Below are 23,505 nucleotides of genomic sequence, written 5' to 3'. Positions count from 1 at the left end.
AAATGAAATATGCATACTCCAAGCTACAAGGTAGAAGAAGATACAGAGTACTACAGAATCAAACAATGTAACTTATTCGTATCTGTTTAGCAGAAAGAGAAGAAGATGATCGCCACGAAATAAACGAGGTAAATCTTAGAACCAGTGCCACAGCACAACTCTCATTTTAGAGGAAGAAGATGTAATTGAAGTCTTCACAACTCAGAACTTATCTTTCCGAGGAAAAATGTTTAATATTTCGTGTTAGTATCTAGGAGATTTCTCAGAGCACAATTTCTAGAGAATAACCACAAAATATTTTGCTGTGATTTGAATATTTCCTTCGCATATCCAAGAAATGAGATCTGCAGCAGTTGTAATTCATATTCTGTAAAAGTAGCAAGTCTAAAAACTGAAATTTTGGGTGCAGAAAAGTAAAAATTGGGAGCTGAATTAAGGAAATTGATGACGGAAACCGTTTTTCTCAAGAAAGAAGCAGAAATGTTTTGTGAAGGGATAAAAAAAATGCAAAAAAATATTTAAAGGGAATCTTGAAAGAGAAGCTATAGGCCTATGCGTGGACTATGGCAAGAATTTGCAGCTACACATTTCAATGAATGGTGCACCGTTGTCTTTCTACACTGGCGATCCTGGTTCGAATCCTGGGTGGTCTCATTATGACCTATGATTATTTGAAATCACACAACGATTTGGTTTGTTTCAATTTATTTTACGACGTTTTATCAATTGCGGTGCGCGCGGTAATGTTGCTGTTAAGGCGTAACGCTGCACGCTGGAAGGTCTTGGAAATTAAATTAAATTATGGTTTATTTAACGACGTTCGCAACTGCAGAGGTTATATCAGCGTCGCCGATGTGCCGGAATTTTGTCCTGCCAGTAAATCTACTGACATGAGCCTGTCGCATTTTAAACACACTTAAATGCCATCGACCTGGGCTGGGATCGAACCTGCAACCTCGGACATAGAAGGCCAGCGCTATACCAACTACGTTACCGAGGCCGAATGGAAGGTCTTGGATTCGATTCCCGTTAAGGTAATAGGTTTTTTCCATTGATCTAATCCTTCCAGCCATACCCAATCTAACAAAAAATGAGTACCAAGTTAAAGGCAGCGGGCACGTAGAACTGACATCCCTACTGTTATTAAATGCCGATTGTCTGTAAAGGTGGGAGCCTTAACCTCTCGCCACCCTCTGGGCCGATTTGGCCTGTTGGCTTTACTATATCAACTGCTACGATATCTGGCATCTGAGTAAAATTAAGGTGATAATGCCAGCGAAATCAATCCAGGATCCAGCGCCGAAAGTTACCCAGCATTTGCTCTTAATGGGTTGAGGGAAAACCCTGGAAAATCCTCAACCAAGTAACTTGTCCTAACCAGGATATGAACCCGGGCCCTTTCGTTTCACTGTCAGACATGGTAACCGTTACAGCTGTGATAATGATACTGATTATGATGATGATGATGATGATGATAAAGAATTCTCAACAATCATGGAAAAACAACGTGCTTTTTTTAAAAATCTTTTTGCGTATGTAAAATGTAATAAAAAACTTATCCAGTTTTTTTTTTTTAACTTTGGAGAACATATTGACACACATATTTTGTACTCGTACACCGCAAATTTCTTTTCCCCCCTATTTGGAATTACGTTTTGTCTTCCCAGAATTTAAATTCCGAGGTGGTAGCAAAGCGGCTTTAACTTCTATATATGGAGGTTAGCCCTCACCTCTCTCGCTGCTGTTTATTGCGCGTCACGTATTAGACTTCCATAAATGTATGTCCCGCATTATTTTTATTTCGTGTCCGTGTGTTTATGTTGCTTTGTACTATTTTCCCCTCCGCTTGGCTCTTCTTTATACGAAACCCCATTTCATGGTCTGCTGTGTTATAAGAATTATATCACTGAAACGTTTTGTATCGTTGTGCCGAGACTAAAACCATAGTGGTCCATGATTCTATCTAGAATTTTCTTCTGCTAGTGAACGCATTTCGTACATGTGGCGCCAAAGATTTTTCATCATTGCGTATGTGTGTTGGCACGAATTCAGAAATGGGTTTTGGTGTTCAGAAAAGAGCAGAGATAAAGTTATTTTATGTAAAGAAAATGGGAAGACTAATGCTTTTGGAAGGCAGAACTTTGGTCGGAATGAATTTTTAATGAGTCTGTTAACAGCAGTTAAACTGATATCGAAAGAAAAAACGCTCAATAGAAAAGGATAGACGCTCGGAAATTGTAAATTAATTTTCTTCAAAATAAACGGTTTCCAGTAGTATAAATCCGTACCTTTATATCATGTCTCCTTTAATATTTTCTCACCAAAGCTGATGAATAATATTTACTGGCAAGAGAAGTTGCAGTTTTATTAATTCGTAAGTAGTCGCGACGGGAGAAGAGTTCGGGGCAGAAGAAGGTATCAAATAATTCACTGAACAACAAGAATTTTGCTCCGACTTAAAACAATATGTCCCTTATGGTTTGATGTGCACTGAATCCGAAAATGCATTTCTTTTCTTCGAATCACGTAAGGTTTCTATGATACACTATGATTTAACTTTTCGATAAGCGCTCCCCCAAGAAACATTTGGCGCGAGTTGGGAGTATAAACCAAAACAAAAGCTAATGCATTTTATGAGTTTATGACTTATTTCCGATTTCTTATAGTTGTTGGCATGCTTCTTTGTACTTTTAATAAATGAACAGATATTTGTCCGTTCTATTAAGTAAATTTCATAACAGTTCAAAGTGAGGTCTATGCAATGAAAAAAAAAAAACAAGGGTGTGGTTTTCACTATGTAAAGGAAAAGTTATCAGTTTGAGTGAAGGCAAATTAAAAGAGGACATTTTCATCGGGCCACAAATTCACGAAGTTATGGCTGACCCTTTGTTTGAGTAAAAACTTTCCGTTACAGAAAGAATGGCATGGCGCGCTTTCAATGACGTTCACTCAAATTTCTTTGGAAATTCTAGGGCATCATAGAACTTGTTGTGGAAACCCTGTTAAGTGCATATGACAAAATGGAGTGTATATGTCTATCAAAATACACTTTTGTATTCTCATTTGGATTTTCTTCCTCCTAACTTTGGAGCGGTAAGCGACGAGCATTGGGAAAGATTTCGTCAAGAAATATCTGAAATGGAAAGGCGATATAAAGGAAGATCATCATCCGGCATGCTTGCAGACTATTGCTGGTTCCTTGTAAAATACAGTCCCGGGTCTATTTATAAACAGAAGTCATCAAGAACATTATTTGAAATGTAAGTTCAAATTCCGAGGTTTTCTCATACGCGTGAAATATTTTTATTGTTTTGTTTTAAATTATGTAACAGCATTTTTGTATCCAGGCAACATTTTTCAAGTATTATGAGGAATTTTTAATCCCTAATGTGTTGTAATTTTATCAGTAGCAGTGAAAAATTAAAAACAAATAAGTTTTGTCATTAAATTCATTTTCCCCGGAAAATGGTATGTGATGGGGCAATCTGGATTTAGAATTCAGATTTAGGGCACACATATTAGTAATATTCACCTATTTTTATATCGGAGCAAGACAAAAAGTAAAAATTTGTTGTTCAGTGCATAGACGACATTAAGATATATGGATTATATGCGGAGACCAAGAGGAAGACAGAAACTAGGAAAGACTAGAGAATGCTAGGTTTGCAGTGAAAAACCTGCCCTTGGGCAGAACACTATGAATGAATGAAATAGTCTCGCGGGGTGTTGTCAATACCCCAGTCACATATACGGAGCTGTTAACTACATGTTGAGTAAGCCTATACTTCTGAAACTTTCAGTACCTTTCTTAGAATTGGTGAGGTAACAATAACCACAAACATATTTGAAATCGGAATTTGCATATTAGAGATAATAACGGTTTAAGTGATGTGGGGTGGCGAAGTGTTACAATAATGCTCCCATTTGAAGTAGTGATAGTGACTAAACTGACTATACTTAAGTAACAAATAGTAACAGTACTGACTGTACACACATAAAATCAAGAATGTGGTCTGGAAAGTAAGATAAAAAGTAAATTGCGATTAGAAGTGAATAGATGTTCAAGTATTACATGTGAACCAATATTGAAATATTACCATTACTGTACATTAATTATAACATTATAGTAGGTATTAAAGTATTTCATATAGTTGTATAAATAAAAAAGAGCGCTATTTTATTGTTCACTAAAAAAATAAGAACCCATTATGCAGGGTGTTAAAAAGTTTCCAATATTTTAGGAGGTGATAGTATGCATCAAAACAAGAAAATAATGCCTAATAAACATGGTTCCTACAACACACACTTTCTGAGATCTGAACACTTGTTCATAGGAGGTGCTCAATGTGAGCTACTCTTAATGTTACAAAATTAGGCGCGATTGCTTGAAAGGTTAATCCAGCGGTAGGCATTTTTAATAACTGGTTTGAACTTCATGAGATGTTTACACTATTTAATACTAATATTAAGATACTGAGCTAATATCACAATAGGAACGAAACACTCCATGAAAACCTGTAGCACAACTACAATTCTCTGGAAGTGAAATATAATAATAAAATACTAATAAAATTACAATTACAGTGTTATTACTCAATAAATAAATAAATAAATAAATAAATAAATAAATAAATAAATAAATAAATAAATAAATAAATAAATTTAGCCTGATAGATCCCGTAAGGGCAAGGGCCTCTTGATTGACAGGGCTTGGCTCACTCGTTAGGTGAGCTGGTCATTATTATTATTAAACAGTAATTTACGTAATATACTTTTTTCCTCCCATCGATTAAGGACACCGTTGATAGCTAGGCTATGAATCAATGTAAGTTGTGCAACCACGCTCAATGACGCCATCTCCTGTTATTACGGGAATGAGAGCTCCGAAGATGAGTATAAAATTAGCCGTGCCGCTGGGCCTCTCTCAGTAATATCTCGGCATCGAGAAAAGCTACAGTTCTGCAATATTAAAGTGATAATAGACACGAACGTTACACTTCGAGTGAAATAGCCTATAGTAACAAATTTGTTGTAAACTGGAACTAATTTTTTAATGTCGCTTTATATGGACAGAAAATATACTGTATGCCCTTTATTAATTACTTAAATTAATTCTCTTATCATCGACCCATGCTCTCCATTTGTAAAACGAAACAAAAATAAAACATTGAAACTGACGCAACTACAGTTTCATTCCCGAAACTGGGTGACGTATTATACAGGGACATCATTTTATTTTTACTTCAATTCTGAAAAATCATTTATACGGAATATCATAATACCCCCCCCCCCCTTTTCTATTCGTTAGTGTGTGATTGTTACAAATATATGTACAAATTTATTATTTCTTAAACTTAAGCTCCTAGTTCACATTTAAATTTGGCTCATCTATCTTACTGTAATCATTACTATTCTTATATGTGTGTTATTCTGTGTTTTTGGCAACCCAGGATGCCTGGGCAGACTATTTCTTGAAATAAATTATATATTGAGTTTTTAAATTGTACTTCACTCCCACCCCCTCTACAAGTAAACTTTCAACCTTTCTCCACACAGAACCAAGCGTATACAGTCAAAGTCGCCTTACGGTCATAGTAAACAAACAGTACTGAGTTAGTGAGTATAGTACGTTCCAGAAATATGTTTGCTTTCAATATTGAATCATATTTTCGCACAGGTACTGTCTTCCGTTTGCCTATGTCACATCCCGGTTTCCCCCCACCCCGCTTCTGCCCGTCCCTCTGTGAAGATTAGTGGCTGGGCTGTCTTAGCTCTTTTCTGAGAACATTAATTTCTGATAGGAACTGGACGTCTACGTAATATTATACAACTGTTTAAAATAGCTTAAATAAAAGGGCCTCGTTAAGTAATTAACTGTCACGTGATTTCCTCCCTTTCTACGACCCTGCGACAAAACCACTTAGACAGACAGTAGATAGCATGTCTGAGTAATATTATCTTTTCGGATCGGGCAGAAGTGAAGATTGAATTTACAGTACGTAAGGTACTCTTTTATAGAATAGGTACAGAATTGTTTTAACATGAGTTACTAGTACGAAGGACGAAACTGGTAATTGGAATTAGGTACAATAGTCTATAGTGCGGTGATATGCAAAAAATAACTGAAGCCTCTATCGAAATGAACGGCCACCATTTTCAAAATTGTGTTTAAATATCCATATGATTATTTTTCAATTTAACTTCATTCTCTATATTGTACGCTAATGTGCTGTATAAAGTATAATATACACTGCATAATGAATACGTCCGCATGGATAGCTCAGTTAGTGAGTAAAAACACTTATTGTTAATACAGTACTGTATTTTGATTAAAGAAAGGGCTAATGAAAATTATCAAACTCAAAATCGCGGTATTTCCTAGTTTACGTAAATGGATGAACTACTTTTCTTCCCTCCTGTACCTAGTAAAGTGATCTGTTTGTATTTTACGCCAGTATCATCGAACTCCAGTCGTGGAAGGGGGTAGCAAACGGTGTTTCCGTTCTGAACCTTTAATCCAAAGGTATAGCCAGGTTAATATTAGAAATGTTATTAAAAATAAAATGATGTCCCTGTATATCCGTGTGTATCCCTCATACAGTGCAATTATTATTATTATTATTATTATTATTATTATTATTATTATTATTAACTTAGTGTTGTTATAGCGTTGTATGCATCGCAAGACTCGCTGTAACTCACAAGTCAAAGTTTTTAAGTCGAAAACGTTAACTTTATGTGACTGCTGTACTTTTCTCATATAAGCTTTTGAGATGTTATGTAGTTGGGCGCGGTATTGACATGCACAGCCTATGAACGCCACCAGCTGATACGCGTTTCACGTCACTTGAACCCTGTGCCGGCTCCGTTTACGGCGTGCGACAGTTGGACGCTGTAAGGCAGCAAAATGGATTGCCGTATTGAATTAGAATGCAGCTATGGTTATTTATAGAACGATAAAGACGCTTAAAGGTAATGGAATAGAAAGTAGGGATTTCCGTCGAAGTTCTTAACCCACTTGACAGCTTCTCATATTTTTTACTTACTTTTATTTTTCGTCCCATCTACCGAAGGAACGGATCCGAAGTCTTTCTGAACTGCACCTGAGGAAATAGGAATAAGATGAGTGAAACCTGAACTTTTGATTTTCAGCCCGAAGATACCATAAAGATGACTGAGGCAGGTCACGCAGCGGTCACCAGAATTGACTGTGTACCAACGAGTTTCGCAAAATTAGTCTCCCTGACGGATCTTAAATGAAATGCTTTCCCGCTTTATGGGCACCGATTCATAGTCATGCACTTTGCACAGAAAATTTATTTATTTGGCTGGTAATCTCCATTTACACCCTTAGGTGACCGTGTGTGATATTGTCTTAGTTGAGATGAAAAGTTATTGAGAGGGAAAAATACGATAAATTAAATAGTATCTAGGAATAGGCCTACATTTGTAAGATTTAGGAAATCTGAAGAACCCTGGAAATGAACCTTATTCTCCGACCTTGCCCATCAGAAATACCTATAATTCCCGAGAATACCGGGAATTGAACCCAAATGAGCTGGCATTTTAGCATTGGAGTAACAAAGGGATCACTAATTTTTCTCTACATTGAATAGAGTCTCCATTGTAGTTCATTAGTAATATTTCGAGCTTTCAATTCAGGATATTTGTCTTTCTACTACTGGTTATGAAGTGGACCTTTTCATGTCCTAGACTCTAGAGACTGGATATGTCTCCCTTGTCTTTATAATCCTGCATTGTCCCAACCTGTGGTCGTATTTTGTACTAATTACATTATTTTCAGTATTTCCGAATGTCTTGTCCTGGGCGGACAAATTTTATCCTGACCGCAAAGCGGTAATTTTGGCCATCAGTGGGCGCGCTCCTACACGCTGGATATGGAGACATCGGATATCGGCAATTCGACAAACCACAAACTGTTAATTTATGTATTTTACGCAGAGGGCCCGGGTTCGATTCCCGGTGGGGTTGAATTTTCTTGGTTGAGGTTTTTCAGGGTTTTTCCTCAACCGTAAGGCAAATGCCAGGGAATTCGGGCCACAACATCCTTGAATATCACCGGCCTCATTCATCACCGAAATAATATTCATAACAAATCAGTAATACATACACATTCGCCATCTAGTTCTCAACAATAGAACCAGTCTCAACAATAGTACATAGGCCTTCGGATTTCAAACGAAAAGTTTAACTCGCGATGTGATCAAAGATGTTAAAGCGAGTATAAATAACAGCGATGAAAAAATTTAAGTATTGAAAAATCAGGAAGGAGATTGTATGCTTTTTTGTTACAAACATTTTTCATACCTGCTCAGAAATCTAGAAGTGACACGCTACTCGCTACATGTCCTTTTAAGAAATGAAGGGTATTTCTTTTTCGGATATAATTATTATTAATATGTTATCATCGAGCCCTCTATTCAACCCTTAGTGACTTATCCTTTGCGGACTTTAAGGGGTTAGGTACAGCTTACAGCAGTAAAATATTTGGAAATATTCAACATTTTTTCCTGCATTACTGTATCTTGTACAATAATGAAAATTGATATGTGTAAAACATTGTTCTCCTGCTATATGAAAAAAAATTGTTTTTACGATTTAAAAAAAATATTTATATTTATATTTTCCAGAATTCATAATGGTGGTAGTTCACTGTGCAGTGATGAAGCGTTTCCCTCATAAATCATAAACTTGTTAAATTTTTCATGTTCCCTCGCTTTTATTTTATTGCTGAAACTCATGTTTACACTATCATGCTCTATCAACTACATTCCTTAATAAATATATTTTTTTTCACTTTGTATTAGAAGAAAATACTGATATTTGACCATTTATTTTAATGAATGTATTTTTATCAAAAAATCTATTAAAGGTAGAGAAGTGATCTTGCATCATATTGTAGATATGATATGCATAAATACACACAAACAATTTAATCACAGAATGTTGAATAGTTTTTGAGTTATGTGGAAAACGCTTCATCACTGCACAGTGAACTGAATTAAAAAAAAAAATGTAAATAATTTGTTTTAAATCGTGAAAATATTTTTTTTTCATATAGCAGGACAGTGTTTTACACATACTAATTTTCATTATTGTACAAGATACAGTAATGGAGGAAAAAAATAATGAATATTTCCAAAATTTTACTGCTGTTAGCTGTACCTAACCCCTTAACAGATACAGTGTGCAAAATAATGAATATTCTCTGTAAGAACTGAAGAATAGCATTCGGGGAAACATTGCCTCCGTTTCTCAAGAACTGCAGCGAGTGATACGTTATTTCTTAAGAAGATGCCAAAAAGACTAGAAACAAAAGGCAGATAAATTTTAGTTTATTTTCTTAATTTGGGCAAGTAAACGATGTTTGAACTGCTTATATTTAATAAATATTTTGCATTAATAGTTCGTGTTTTGTTGAAGGACTGTCTCCGTAACCAGTGTATGGGAGCGCGTCGCCGACAGAGAAACCTGCCACTTTGCGGTTGGGAGATAATTTGCTCATTTCGTTTATTAGTGAAAAAATCCGAAAGGCAGGTTCAACTGCAAAGAATCTTAATTGCTTTTACATAATAGCTAATGAGCATTTACGAAGCGATTCATTGTTCGATTTTCTGTACATCCTGGGAAATTTGTTTTTGAAAAACGGAGTTATAAGGTGAGTTTTATGTTAAAACTTAGGTTTCCTTGCCATTCTTATTCCACTAATGCTTCAGTAGTGTCTCATCTCATTATTTTTTAATCGTTTCAACAGCTGAAAAGAAATCAAACTAAATAATTACTATATTCAAAATTCTCAGTGAATCCATGCAGAGAAAGACTGAAGTAGCGTGCATTTGCGAGAGCGAATTGGATGTGCGTTCTTAGTGCAGAATATTGATAACAAATTTACTAAGATGTTGATCGTAAATAAATAAATAAATAAATAAATAAATAAATACATAAACAAATGAAGTGAACAAGTATACAAATAAATTAACAAGTACATAAGTCAATATACTGGGTGTTAAACAAGTATTTATTATTTTGAGAGGTAATAGTATTCATCAAAACAAGAAAAAATTCTAAGAAATATGAGTCGTAAAATTAGTATCTTCCGAGATATAAGTACTTGTTCATCAGCGTAATAGGATATGTTCAATGTCATTTTCATTCGAAAAGAGCATTCAATATTCTGAGCGGTAGTAATATTCAACCCTATGTCTTAGGGTTTCACATATTGCTAACCTTTTGTTTACTTCATTTCAGATATTGATTTATTGAAAAAAAACAATCGTGGTATCACAAATACATAGACAAAGTAAAAAAAATCAAGATAAGCAAACTAAAATATTATATCAGCACTAGTTTCCATAAATTCATGTGTATCATAAAAAGGGTTTTTGATTAGCCAGTCACGAATAACACATCTAAATCTATTAAAATCAACAATATATGCACTACAAGCAAGTTTATTGAACATAGACAACCATTATTTAGAATTGGCTAATCTAACCCTAGAGGTCACAAGGTGGTAATTATGTCTTGTACCATAATGATGAATCTTGCTATGTGGATAATAACTGTTTAAATTTGACTTAATCTTAATGAAACAATGGAAAATATACAAATTCACAACAGTTAAAATTATTTCAGAAATAAACAAAGGTCTACAGTGAGCATCGAAATCAGAATCAGTCAAAATGCGTGTTGCCTTTTTTTTTTTTTTTTTTTTGCAAAAGAAGTACTTGATCAATTTTCTGACAATTTCCCCACAAATGAATACCATAAGTAATAATCAGGGAAAGGATTTATATGTAAATACATATTTACTTATAAAGCTAATATAATTTATATTTTGCATTATCTTTATGTTTCACAATGTGTAGGGTTGAAAAATCCTACTTTTATTTTCCATATTTTTCCATATTTTAGAGTTTAGTACATATTTTCGTTAATTTCCATATATTTTCCATATTTCATATAAAACAGTCCATATTATATTAGGTTTAACAATAAAACAAAACAAAATTCCATTAACTTTTAAAAATACATTTCAACAATAGAGATTTAAACACATGTTCAGTAATCCCTTTAACATCAGAGTTATTTGAAAATTAGCAGTCCTATCAACAATGGGAAAGTAAGTTACAAAACTGTATTAATTTAATTTAAAATTTTTAACAGACTTCAGTTGTGCAGCTCAACAGTTAAATGCCAGTCAGAGTACACATAGGTTCAGTTTTGTAAATCATACTATAAAGACGGTAAATATGCCAAAAGTACGTCATTCAGTCAATTTAAAATCAAAACTAACAAGTTACATTTCAGAATTTAAAGAAGATGGTTTATCAACTGACAATAAAATATTATTTTGTAATTTGTGTCAGTGTGCAGTATCATCTACACAAAAGTTCCTGGTGCAACAACACATTACAACTAGTAAACATCAGGCCAACAAACAACTAAATTCCAAGCAGAGACAATTGTTTTTAACACAACCAACAACATCGAATGTAAGATCTGAGTTTAACATCGACCTGTGCCGTTCTCTCATCTCTGCTGATATTCCTCTCTACAAACTAAAGAATAAGGTCTTCAGGGAATTCCTTGAAAAATATACTCAACATACAATCCCGGATGAGTCAACACTTAGGAAGACGTATGCTCCATCCATCTACGATGAGACAATACAGAAGATAAGAGATGAAATTAAAGATAGTTCAATTTGGGTTTCCATTGATGAGACTCCCGACAAAGAAGGTAGACTTGTTGGTAATGTAGTTATCGGTTTGTTAAGTGAACAATATTCTGAACGAATTCTTTTACATTGTGATGTTCTAGAAAAGTGCAATAACAAAACTATAGTTAAACTGTTCAACGAAGCTATGGGTATCCTGTGGCCAAAGGGTATTATGTACGATAATGTGTTATTCTTTATTAGCGATGCTGCCCCTTATATGGTCAAAGCTGGACAAGCATTATCTGTTGTATATCCTAAATTAACTCATTTTACTTGTGTGGCGCATGCATTTCATCGTGTGGCAGAAGTGGTCAGAGACAATTTCCCTAAAGTAGATTTGTTGATTTCATCAGTGAAAAAAGTATTTCTCAAAGCTCCCAGTAGAGTTAACGTGTTGAAAGAAATGTACCCTGAAATTCCATTGCCACCAAAGCCAATTTTAACTAGATGGGGTACATGGCTAGAAGCAGTTGAATATTATGCCGAACATATAGACTCTATTAACAATGTTCTCCTTGCATTGGACTCTGAAGATGCAGTCTCAATTGATACTGCGAAAACAGTTACCTGTGACATAAGTGTGAAGAATGACTTAGCTCACATTCAGCATACATTTTCATGCATCATAAAAACGCTCAAAAGTCTCCAAAATAGGCACCTTTCACTATCTGAAAGTTTTGAAATTATAAATAGTACTGTGGAACAACTGAATCGTGGTAGAGGTAAAGTTGCAGATGCAGTAAGAGCTAAGGTGGACACTGTACTTTCAAAAAACCCTGGATATGAAGAACTACAAAAGGTTGTTGCTGTGATGAGTGGTGAATCAACAGTGAAGATTAACTTGGACTTATCCCCAGCAGACATTGTGAAATTGAATTATGTACCAGTTACTTCTTGTGACGTCGAACGCTCTTTTAGTCAGTATAAATCTATCCTCAGAGACAATAGAAGAAGATTCACTTTTCAGCACTTGAAAGAAATGTTTGTAACTTGTTATGGTAACAGACAATAAAAATTGTGTTTTGTTGAAACTACATTGGAAGATAAGGTACGTCCATTATATTTTTTGTTTAGTTTGATTAAAATGTACCAATATTTAACGTACATAGTCATTTTTTTTATAATTTTAAGTCCATATTTAATTCCATATTTTGGTAAAAATCCATATTTAATTCCATATTTTGGTAAAAATAACTACATATATATTTACATATTTCATATATTTTTAGTCCATATAAATCCGTTCCCTGGTAATAATACTTACTTACTGGCTTTTAAGGAACCCGGAGGTTCATTGCCTCCTTCACATAAGCCCGCCATTGGTCCCTATCCTGAGCAAGATTAATCCAGTCTCTATCATCATATCCCACCTCCCTCAAATCCATTTTAATATTATCTTACCACCTTCCCGTGTTATGGGCAATACTATTAAAAAAAGCAAAATACGAAGTTTTAAGAAATTCTTTAGATACAAGGTATCTAAGTCTCCTTAATAAATAGATTACTCTTGACAATCTAATGCACAGGTCATTAATATGACCTTCCCATGTCAACTTAGAGTCAAGAACAACATCCATGATAGACTATTGTATACCCAAAAAGAAACGAGCAAAGAACTGACATAAGAAGATATTCTATTCTTCTAATCTGTTGTTTAGTACAAAATTTAATTTTATGACCCATGTTTATTGGTTTTTTCTTGTTTTCAAGAACACTAGCAGCTCTCATAATATCGACTGTTTTTTTATGCAAATCACATTGGATTTCTTCTGTGATGTAAATGAACAAGTACGCGTATTTCAGAAGATATTAATATTAGAACCCATTTTTATTCGACTTTGTTTCTTGTTTTGATGACTACTAGCAGCACCAAGGATATTGAATGCTCTTTATATTTTAACAGAAATCACATTGAGCATCTCCTATGCTGCAGGCACTCATATCTCAGAAGGTATTAATTTTAGGACACATGTGTATTAGACTTTGTTCTTGCTTTGATGAATATTACCACCTCTAAAAATATTGAATTATAATTATAACACCCTGTATATGTAGCTACAAAGAAGCGAGTAAGTAAATAAGTCAATAAATACGAAAATAAATGAATTAGTAACTAAATGAGGAAGTAAGTAAATATATACATTATAAAAATATTTGCAGAGATAGCTCACATTTTGGTCAGTTGGTAAACTGGTGCAAATGACATTGGATTAAATTAATTTTACAGTGAACAATACTGTATTACGCAATTATATATGAATTACACGAATTGGATTGTAGACTGTGTTGTGCAAAGTACCTAGCAACAGCTGTGTTCTTCCAAAATTTTCAAACCATGATAATCAAAATGCCCTTTATCTTTCTACTTAATATTCACACAAATGTTTCGCGTCATATTGGATGTGTCAGCACATCACGTCATCAGTTTCTGCAAGATGTTCTTCTGTTTTGATACCCGTGATCGTTGTCCTCGTGTGCTCTTCTGATCAGTAATATCTGGGTGTACCTTGTCTCCTCCTCTTTATTATTGGATCTCACATTTTTGTGTACATTTCATTCGGAATGACATCTTGTTTGGCTCGCGCGAGAGGAAAGGTCAAGTAGAAAGATGGGACTGAATGGAATGGGACTGGGACAGTTTTGCTACTGATGTGGGAGCCGAAATAAAGAAACTAGACGGGCATAAACAGACCAAGATACACTGACCGGGATACGGAAGTTAAAATGTTGAAATTCTTTATTTATTTTCTGGAATTTTGAATATTTTGTCTTTATTCAATTCATCAGTAGCGCCGTTTACTGCCTTTGTGAACAGATTTGTAAATAGCGTTGAAAAGAATTCCCATCCATTGAAGAAAATAGAAAATGAGGAAATATACAGGGTGATTCACGAGGATTTACCGTCACTTACGGAGCTTATTTCCGAAGAGCAAAAAATTTCATGTAAACATTTGTCCTAATCTCAATATTTTCAAAGTTACATTAATTTGAAGCTATTAGTAAAAGACTTCTTTTCTTTAATTTTAAGGGTAAAAAATATTACTAATAAAAAATGAATAATTCAGAAGTGTCATTTCTTTAATTAGCTAGTGTTCTGAATCTAAAAATGTGTTGTTAGTTGTTTTGTACAGATGTTATTTATTACGACTTTAGGAACTTGATTCTTTACAGTTTAATTGTGCATCCTAATGTACAGTCTTAAAGAATTTACAAGAGTGTCGTGATTTCTAACAATTATTGTTGTGATAAATACGTAAGAAAATGTAATTTTGTAGTTAAAAATCGAAAAAAAAAAATCTGTACGAAGCAACTATGGAATTCACAACACATTTTTAGCTTCAGAATACTAGCTAATTAAAGAAATGATACTCCTGAATAGTTCATTCTTTATCTGTAATATGCCTTTACCCTTAAAACTAAAGAATAATGTTATTTTACACACAACTTCAAATTAGGGTAATTCTGAAAATATTGAGATTAGGACAAATATTTTTGATATTTTTTGCTCAGAATGTCTTCGGAAATAAGCTCCATAAGGGACTGTCAATCCTCGTGAATCACTCTATATATAAAAATAATATTACCCTCCATGTATAGATGCTTACTAATTCAACCGAAAATACTCAGGCGAATCAGTAAGCTACAAATCGAAACAGCGACCTACATTTTTTTAATGAGCTATCACAACTAGATGGAAGTATTATCCGGATTTTAAGAAGACCGATGTGGACACAAGGAGCACAAGCGAAACAACGAAGCAGCAGTTGCAAGATAGTGGAACCTCTGCACGAATGTCCCATTGTCAAGCAGCGCTCCGTTGTGCGATTATTCTGGGTAAACGTTCTGACAGCAAATAATATTCATAAAGAAAATGGTGAGCATTGCATGTCATGTCACGTTATAAACAAATGAATACAGAAGTTCTCTAAATGGTCGACAAGTATCGAACACCGAGTCGGTCAGCCAGTGGAGATTGCCACGGAGGCAAATGTGCAACAGGTTAGCGTCTCGATCAGAACTGGTAGGCTGAAGGGAACGATATATTGGCCCGGATAGTAACAGATTATATATGGTGGGAGCATTATTATCAGCCCGAGACAAAGCGTCCGTCAACGCTCGGATCAAGTCGCTAATGGCATAATCTTATGAGATGCTGCCATCTTGCAACTGCTGTTTCTTTGTTTCGCTTGTATGCATATCGATAATACTGCCAAGCAGCGATGATAGCTTCAGGTGCCTCATTAAAAATGTAATTCACTATTTCAATGTGTAACTTATTGAATCTCCCATAAATGTAAGAGCATTACTGTCATGTCCGCACAGAATAAAAGCTCAGCAAGCCTTAGATTATATCAGTGATTTTCAAACTTTTTGAAGGCGCGATTCACTTTTGGGCGAGTCTTTTGTTTACAACCTACCCCATATTGCACCGGTACTTAATCTCACCCGAGAAATACAAATCCCTGTAAAATCGAAAACAACGATAATTTTACTCAAAACCAGTGGGTACCACCCAACTTATATTGTACAAGAGGAGGAATCGAAATATGTAAATCTATTTTTCAGTTCTCCTTGGCTTCTCAGACTGGCCTTCCTTTCTGATAATTATGTTTTTTGAACATACAAACACTTACAATATTGAAAGCCAGATTTGCATAATATATACGTCACTGTAGGTACGTTAACAGAAAGCTGCATTTCGGAACAAAAAAAAAACCGAACTGGATCTACATGCGTCGATAAAAACGTATTAAACGTCAACATAAATCAAATTTGAGTGCATTCAGAACTATTAATGAAACTACAGCCTACTTTATACATAAGAGTGCATAATGCCACCGGAATGGTCTAAGGCAGCGGTCATCAGCACAGAGCACCCTGGGGCTAGCATCTCTTAGCCGCGAAGAAGACACTGCACTGTGGTGCATTCGTAGCTGCTAGCGGGAATGCTCTCTACCTCTTCCTGCTGCACGACGGGGCATAAAACGTTGTTCCGCTTACCCTTTACCCATTTCAGCGAGTGCTGACAACCACTAGTTTAAGGAAAAGAGTGTCTCTCGTGCTTCGAGGCTTTGCTCGGGTCTGGTTCAGACTTCCAGATCCCACCGACTACGTGGTTGGATTTATTTACGAGGTTTTGATAACTGTAAGGCGAATTCAGGCCTAATACATTACGAATCCTCCAAATCATATCGTGTAAATACCATCTTGCTATCAACATTTCTATCGTTCATAACAACATTGTTGATACCAGAGGTCTGTATCGGAAGTTTTCGCTCGAGCGCCAAGTAGTTCATAGCATAATCCGATAGGTAGCGCACATGCATGATGGGTAAAAATGTCGCGAGCGATAAATCCTCGAACGGTATAAGCCGAGCGTTAGACATTCGTTCTTGTTACAGTAATGAACTGTGTAGTAACATCATAGATGTTTATCATTTCAAAACTTGGCAGTGTTTAACTAACCTCTCCATAGCACGACTACAAAACTTGCTTTAAAATGTAATATAAATGTTGTAGGTAAATGTTTTTTTTTTTTTCCCCACACAGGAGTGATTTTGTTTTTGCCACATCTGATAGATGTTATTGGGCGTAAATGTAATTATTATAAACGGAGAACACAATCACGACAATGCAAGAACCATATCAAGTTTTCTAGTAATAATAATAATAATAATAATAATAATAATAATAATAATAATAATAATAATAATAATAATAATCTCTAATAATTAGTGAATCAATCTTTGCGTCTGTAACAGTTGTGCAGTATGATTATTCGTTTTATTGTATTTTCTGTGACGTTATCTCTGTACTAATATTGCTATTTTTTTTTTTGGTAGGTTATTTTACGACACTTCATCAACAGCTTATGTTATTTAGCGTCTGAATGAGATGAAGGTGATAATGCCGGTGAAATGAGCCCGGGGTCCAGCACCGAAAGTTACCCAGCATTTGCTCGTATTGGGTTGAGGGAAAACCCCGGAAAAACCTCAACCAGGTAACTTGCCCCGACCGGGAATCGAACCCGGGCCACCTGGTTTCGCGGCCAGACGTGCTAACCGTTACTCCACAGGTGTGGACAATATTGTTATTAATCTAGGCTACTACTATATCAATAATATTTTGTAAAACGTTTCTACATTGTCGCAGTATATAGGCGGAACTCTATGTATGGACCTATCATATTATAGACTTATGTGGTAAATCAAATATTGATATCGAAGTTTTTCATACTATTTTATTTATAACTTTATGTTACTGTTTTGGTACGTTGCATTGACGGTTCCATTAAACTTTTGTCATAAACGCAGAAAATAAAGCCTTATTTTTACCGTGTGAGCAAAACATATGTGTATCTTGTCTGTCGCCTTCCATACAAGATAAGACATGTCGGTGAGATGATCTTGTACTGTGCTTCTATTTATTACGAGCGTATCACGACCGATCTTATTTCACTCGAGGGTGCGACACTCGACCGAGTTCAAGCGAGCGATTTAACTGCAATACTTGATACAGTAGGGTTAAGTAACCTATTAAAAAGGAAAGGTCTTTAAAATTTTATGGCAACTGACGTTCTGATCATTAGTTGCACTCGGGCATGGGTTCTATTTCCGCTTGGACTGATTACCCAGTTCCCCACTCCCCCTGATTTTAAGGCGAATGTCAGGTAATTCAATTCCTCATATCGCCAAATAACAACTCAGTATCACTAATTCTGTCGACGCTAAATAACCTAGTAGTTGATACAGCGTCTTAAATAACGAATATTTCGTTACAGTTGGTTCATTACTTTTCACTAAAACGCTTCTTATTCATTGGCCTTCTTAGACATATTTCTTTCTTGCATTAACTTTCCGATATTAATTTCACACTCTACCGATTGACAAATATTTATTCTCCTTCTGAGAGTCTGTAACAAGTTAACCTTTGAAGCATTATATTTCAAACGAGTGTACGTATAAGCTAACAGAGTTCCTTCACGTATCGTCCTCATGCTCATTTCATCTGCTAAGCTATTACTCCAACATGCTTCATGTGTACAGCGACCTTATTTCTCCCTTGCTAATGCTATCCCTTAATGAGATATGTAGATTATTTCTTTCTATTTTCCGCTGTTATTCCAGCGTGTTATGTGGTGTTTTCCCGGTAGAGATAACATTTTGCATCCGTATTGCATAACTGGGAGTACTCTTTTCTCTAATATCTAGTTTATAATCTCAACACTAAAAAAAAAATGTATAATCGAATGCTTTCAAACACTGTGCCAGTCTAATATGTTTATTTTAATGTTCTTACAGTGCTTTAACTTTACCTTTTGAATTCGGTTTTTCAGGAGAGTCCCTTAAAAATTTACTGTCTAAATTAGTATAGTACTTCACTGTAACTCAACTCGAGTACTTTTTTCCCCGTCAATATAAACAGTGGACTATAAGCAGTATCATTAATTTGAGTAGGTCATTCTTTGAGATATTTCAAATAAAAAGATTCATACAATTTTGTTTTATTTTTATTCCTTTTCGAGATAAAATTGTTTTATATGAAACATTTCATAGCTCAGTAAATTTAAGAGAGCAGTGTGTTATGATAATAATTGCTTGAAATAATTTTAATTTTGTCCTTTAAATGTGCGGAAATTTGATTCGTACAAATTTAACATTTTAAAATTCCTTTTCAGAACAAAAAGTTACATTTGTTCGGATCACATTTCTGCACATTTAAAGGGCAAAACTAAAATTCTTCCAATCATTTATTATCATAACATTCTGCTTTCTTAAATTGACTGAAATATTGGAAATTAAATCAATAGCTTTCCACGCTATGAAATGTTTAATATATACTCTCGAAAAGAAGCAAAAATAAACAAAATTCTTTTTAACTTATTTATTTGAAATATTTCAAAGAGTGACCCACTGAAACTAATGACATTACTTAGGGTTCACAACGTAAGTCTATACTTAGTTGATAATTCTTAATTTAACGTCTCTTTTCGAATATATACCTATATCATGATTCCACAGATAAACGCTAATATAAGAATGAGGTTATTTAAAGTAGACACGAATGTAGCTGGCAAAATGAGGAACTAAATCTTTTCGGAATTAAAAAAAATCCATGGCACTAATTTTCTAACCTACGTATTGTAAAGCGGGAAATAAAATTGTATTTTGACAGACATTTAAGTTTCAGTTTTTTTACTCTTGTTAATAGGGAAAATGAATTAAATAAACAGCAATTTAAGCTATTTTTGAGTGATTTAATGGGTTTCTTTTGCAAATTCATACCAGAAAATCATGGTTTTGCCTCTAAATATGCGAATTAACCTTATTCAGTATTACTACGAATGTAATACAGATTATTTCAGCGCACATAGAAGATTCAGAACGCTAAACGAATTAACGTATGGATCCTGCATTGTCGTTATTGTGGTATCGTGTAAAATGTAATGGCATTTCGCAAGATATTCTTCGGAATTCTGTTCATTTCCAGAAGAGACTCTACTAATGATAGAGGAGAAAAATGTCGACCACATTTGAACGTCATTTAATTTGTTTCAACCTGAATAAACCCTATTTTTTAAGAACACAATTGTACTATTTTTCTATAAACCTATTTCTTAACAAATTAACGAACATTTTTTCTTTACTTTTAATTAATAACCCTGTAACCTTATAAGTTCAGAGTTATGGGATGTTTTGCATTTAAGAGATCTGGGTAGTGATTCCTGTACGATTAAAGAATTTCAGTACAAAAGTTTGGTTCAATATTTCTAGGTTTTTAGTGCTCAGAGTGAAATAACAGTCGCCATTGTTATGCCATAAATCATTCTGAATTCAATGGTATAAACTACAACTAATTATTTTCTCATCAAAGTGCAAAAAAAAAAGTCATAACTAATAATATGTTTTACCGTTTTGCTAAATGTCATTTACCTCAAATTTTGAGTGTACATTACTTGCTAAAATCTTCACTCATATCACTTGCATATTTTTTAAGTTATCAAGTAATGTATATTGTAAGTTTTAAACCCATATTTAGTCAAATATTTCACCCACAAGGAAAGAGAAATATCTAACTATGATTAATAATTCTTGCTATTTTTAAATGCATATATGTTATGTGTGTGATATTCTTAAACTAGTAAGTCTACTTTGTAGAACACAAACTGCAGAAAACACATTAAAATTTTCATGTACTGTAGATTCAGTAGCTTCAGAGAAAAATGCACTTAAGTTTGAAAAATATAAACTTCCGGAAAACCACATTAAAAAAGATGTAGTCTATGAATTACAGGCGTCTCCATATTTAAAGATACCATTTAAAGGACTTATTTTTCTGGCTGTCATATACATGCATTATCAGGCAGTACATTTCACTTGACGATATGTGTCAGAGGAAGAACAATTAGTTGTATACATCTGAAGTCTGATTAGTGTAATATGTAGCTAATTTTCGATGTATGCAGTGGAGGAGGAAAGGAACTGGCCACCCTACCCCATTATCTCCTGGCCTAGTTACCTCATAAGTGGTGCCTTCTTGGTATCACTTGTGAGGTTCAGACCTGTCTTCGGACAGTTGACTAATCAATCTGATGAGATACCCCCCACAAAACATATTTTGTTTTAAAGAGCATGTGTTATACTTAAAAAAATGTTCATTCAAAATCACTCCCCAGTTCCTTTAAATATGTATTATAAACAGACAGCGGATTTTCGGTCCCGATACTAAGCGCTAGATGTACGTAAGTTGTAGGGAAGTCATTTAATTCCTTGCTTTGCTCCCCCCGTAAATAAATGGATGTAACGGTTTGTAGCTGTGTAGGGACCGAAAATCCGCTGTCTGATTATAAGGTATGCCGGTCCTCAAATTTTGTACTGAAACATTGTAGGCTCTAATCCTTTTATACTTATTCTGAATACTCAGTTATATTTTATGTTCTCATATTATGTCTGTTTTATCTGCTTTCACTTAATAATTTTACTCTTTATTTTTCGATCACTTTAATGGATTACGAAAGTATGTCTCTCTGAAGAACCACTGACAAAATAATATATATTTATGTTTTTTATTTATGCTATTTTCTCCATTTCTAGTACCTTGCTTAAGTTTTCTCTTATTTATTCTGACTTCCCAAGTAGAGTTTATTTACAAGTAATGATACGAGGTAATGAAGCGACAGTGGTGTTATAGTGAAAGGAGAGGCTGAAACAGCCATTTTCTCCACCACAAATCTTATAAACTAGAAGTGTGTGAGAGACGAATCTATCTGTTAACATTTCTTGCTGTTTTCTTGTTTGCGGCGTCAGGATTATTTAATTCTAGTTTCAGCAAGTGATATCATCGTAATTCTCTGATGGTGTTTATGAGGTGCCAATGTAACTACGTTACGGCCGGTCGTAAATCTCCCATCTCCTCGTTTTAGTGTTGAGATGAACTCGGAAAGTCGCGACGATCCGAACGTCTGTGTCTCATCGCCGCGCCTCTGAGAATTTCAGTCGTAAGTCTTCCTATGATCTTACATTAAATATACAAAACTATCTGTTTAAAACGTTGAACGTGACTTGAAATCACACTGACTTTCTAACTGGTACCGTATCATAGAATTAAATGCGTTCAGTTTATTTACAGGTGATCTTAAAGACATTTCCATCCTAAATACAGTAGAGTAAGGAGGGGTAATTTGAATAATTTGAGACATTTTAACATTCTTCTTGGAATATACCCACATTATCGCTAATATTAATGTGAACTGTTGTACTTGTACTTAAAGAAGCAATAGAAATTTCATAAAATGAAAATAACTGTAACTGAAGTCACAGTATTGAGCTATCCGATTTACCCGCAAAGTTAAATGTGTGGGGTAATTTGGATATATTGTAAAAATTGTCTCTTTTGTCACCGTATTGAAATCTTCTACACACACCGACAACAAACGAACTGCTTTCTTCCTTCTGCTCCAACTGAACACTCGTGGTACCAAGTTCTGCAACTCTGACAACGAATCCAGTTCTCCTTTTTGAAAGAAAGGTCAGAATAATATCTTCTGTTGCAAATTTCATATTTCCAGTCATCTTCATTGCTGTCATGCCCTCGATCGTTGTCACTTGATTCTTCCATCACAAGCTTCCTTTTCGCATCCACTTGAGAGTGCTCGGTCCTGGATCGTTATTTCTTTCTTTTTGTCTAAGATCTTTCTTTTTCCTTTCATTCTCTCTCGAAAATAAATGCTTAGTAATAAATAACTGATTATATATTACTAATAGTGTTGTAAATGTTATACAAATTGTCTCGTGAAAGACTATTCAAATTTCCCCGCTCGTCGATAAAACAGAATTTGATTATAGTACGAAGCTCATGTACTAGAATGCGTCACAACTCGGGCTACCAACTGCTGAGATATCCATGAAATGCTTACAGGTTAAAAGACGTGTACTACATTATCACAGATTTTATAAAAATTTAAGTAGAGTAGAGTGGGTTAAGAATGCCCGTCTGTAAGACTGCGCACTGTATTTTTATGGTGATTATCAGTCACAGTTGGTACCACTACTCCAACGCAATGTCGTCAAAGATGGAAGCTAGCCATGTGTGGAAGTGAAGACATCTTTGAAGTTATATTTGTTGAGAGAGATAAGTGGGAAGAATTTTAAGGTTTTCGTTATTTATTATGCTTTTAAGTTATTGTAGAATTTCTTGACTGTAAATATACATAATGTTGCGCCGTTTATTCATAAAGGGAGCTGCTCTAATGCTGAGTGCAT

At 34.6% G+C, this 23,505-nt stretch overlaps 1 protein-coding gene across 2 annotated transcripts in view; it reads right to left on the bottom strand.

Moving 5' to 3' along the window:
• The window catches only part of LOC138701752 (uncharacterized), a 797,192-nt gene that overhangs the window by 110,753 nt on the left and 662,934 nt on the right, over positions 1–23,505 (bottom strand). For both annotated transcript variants that reach the window (XM_069828978.1, XM_069828976.1), the window contains one exon: positions 7,047–7,103. In XM_069828978.1, coding sequence (XP_069685079.1) covers positions 7,047–7,103 — 57 coding nt within the window. The remainder of the gene's footprint in view (positions 1–7,046; positions 7,104–23,505) is intronic.

The sequence above is a fragment of the Periplaneta americana genome, chromosome 6 (assembly GCF_040183065.1).
Source record: "Periplaneta americana isolate PAMFEO1 chromosome 6, P.americana_PAMFEO1_priV1, whole genome shotgun sequence".
Classification (NCBI taxonomy): Eukaryota; Metazoa; Arthropoda; class Insecta; order Blattodea; family Blattidae; genus Periplaneta; species Periplaneta americana.
This window is presented reverse-complemented; position numbering and strand designations above follow the sequence as displayed.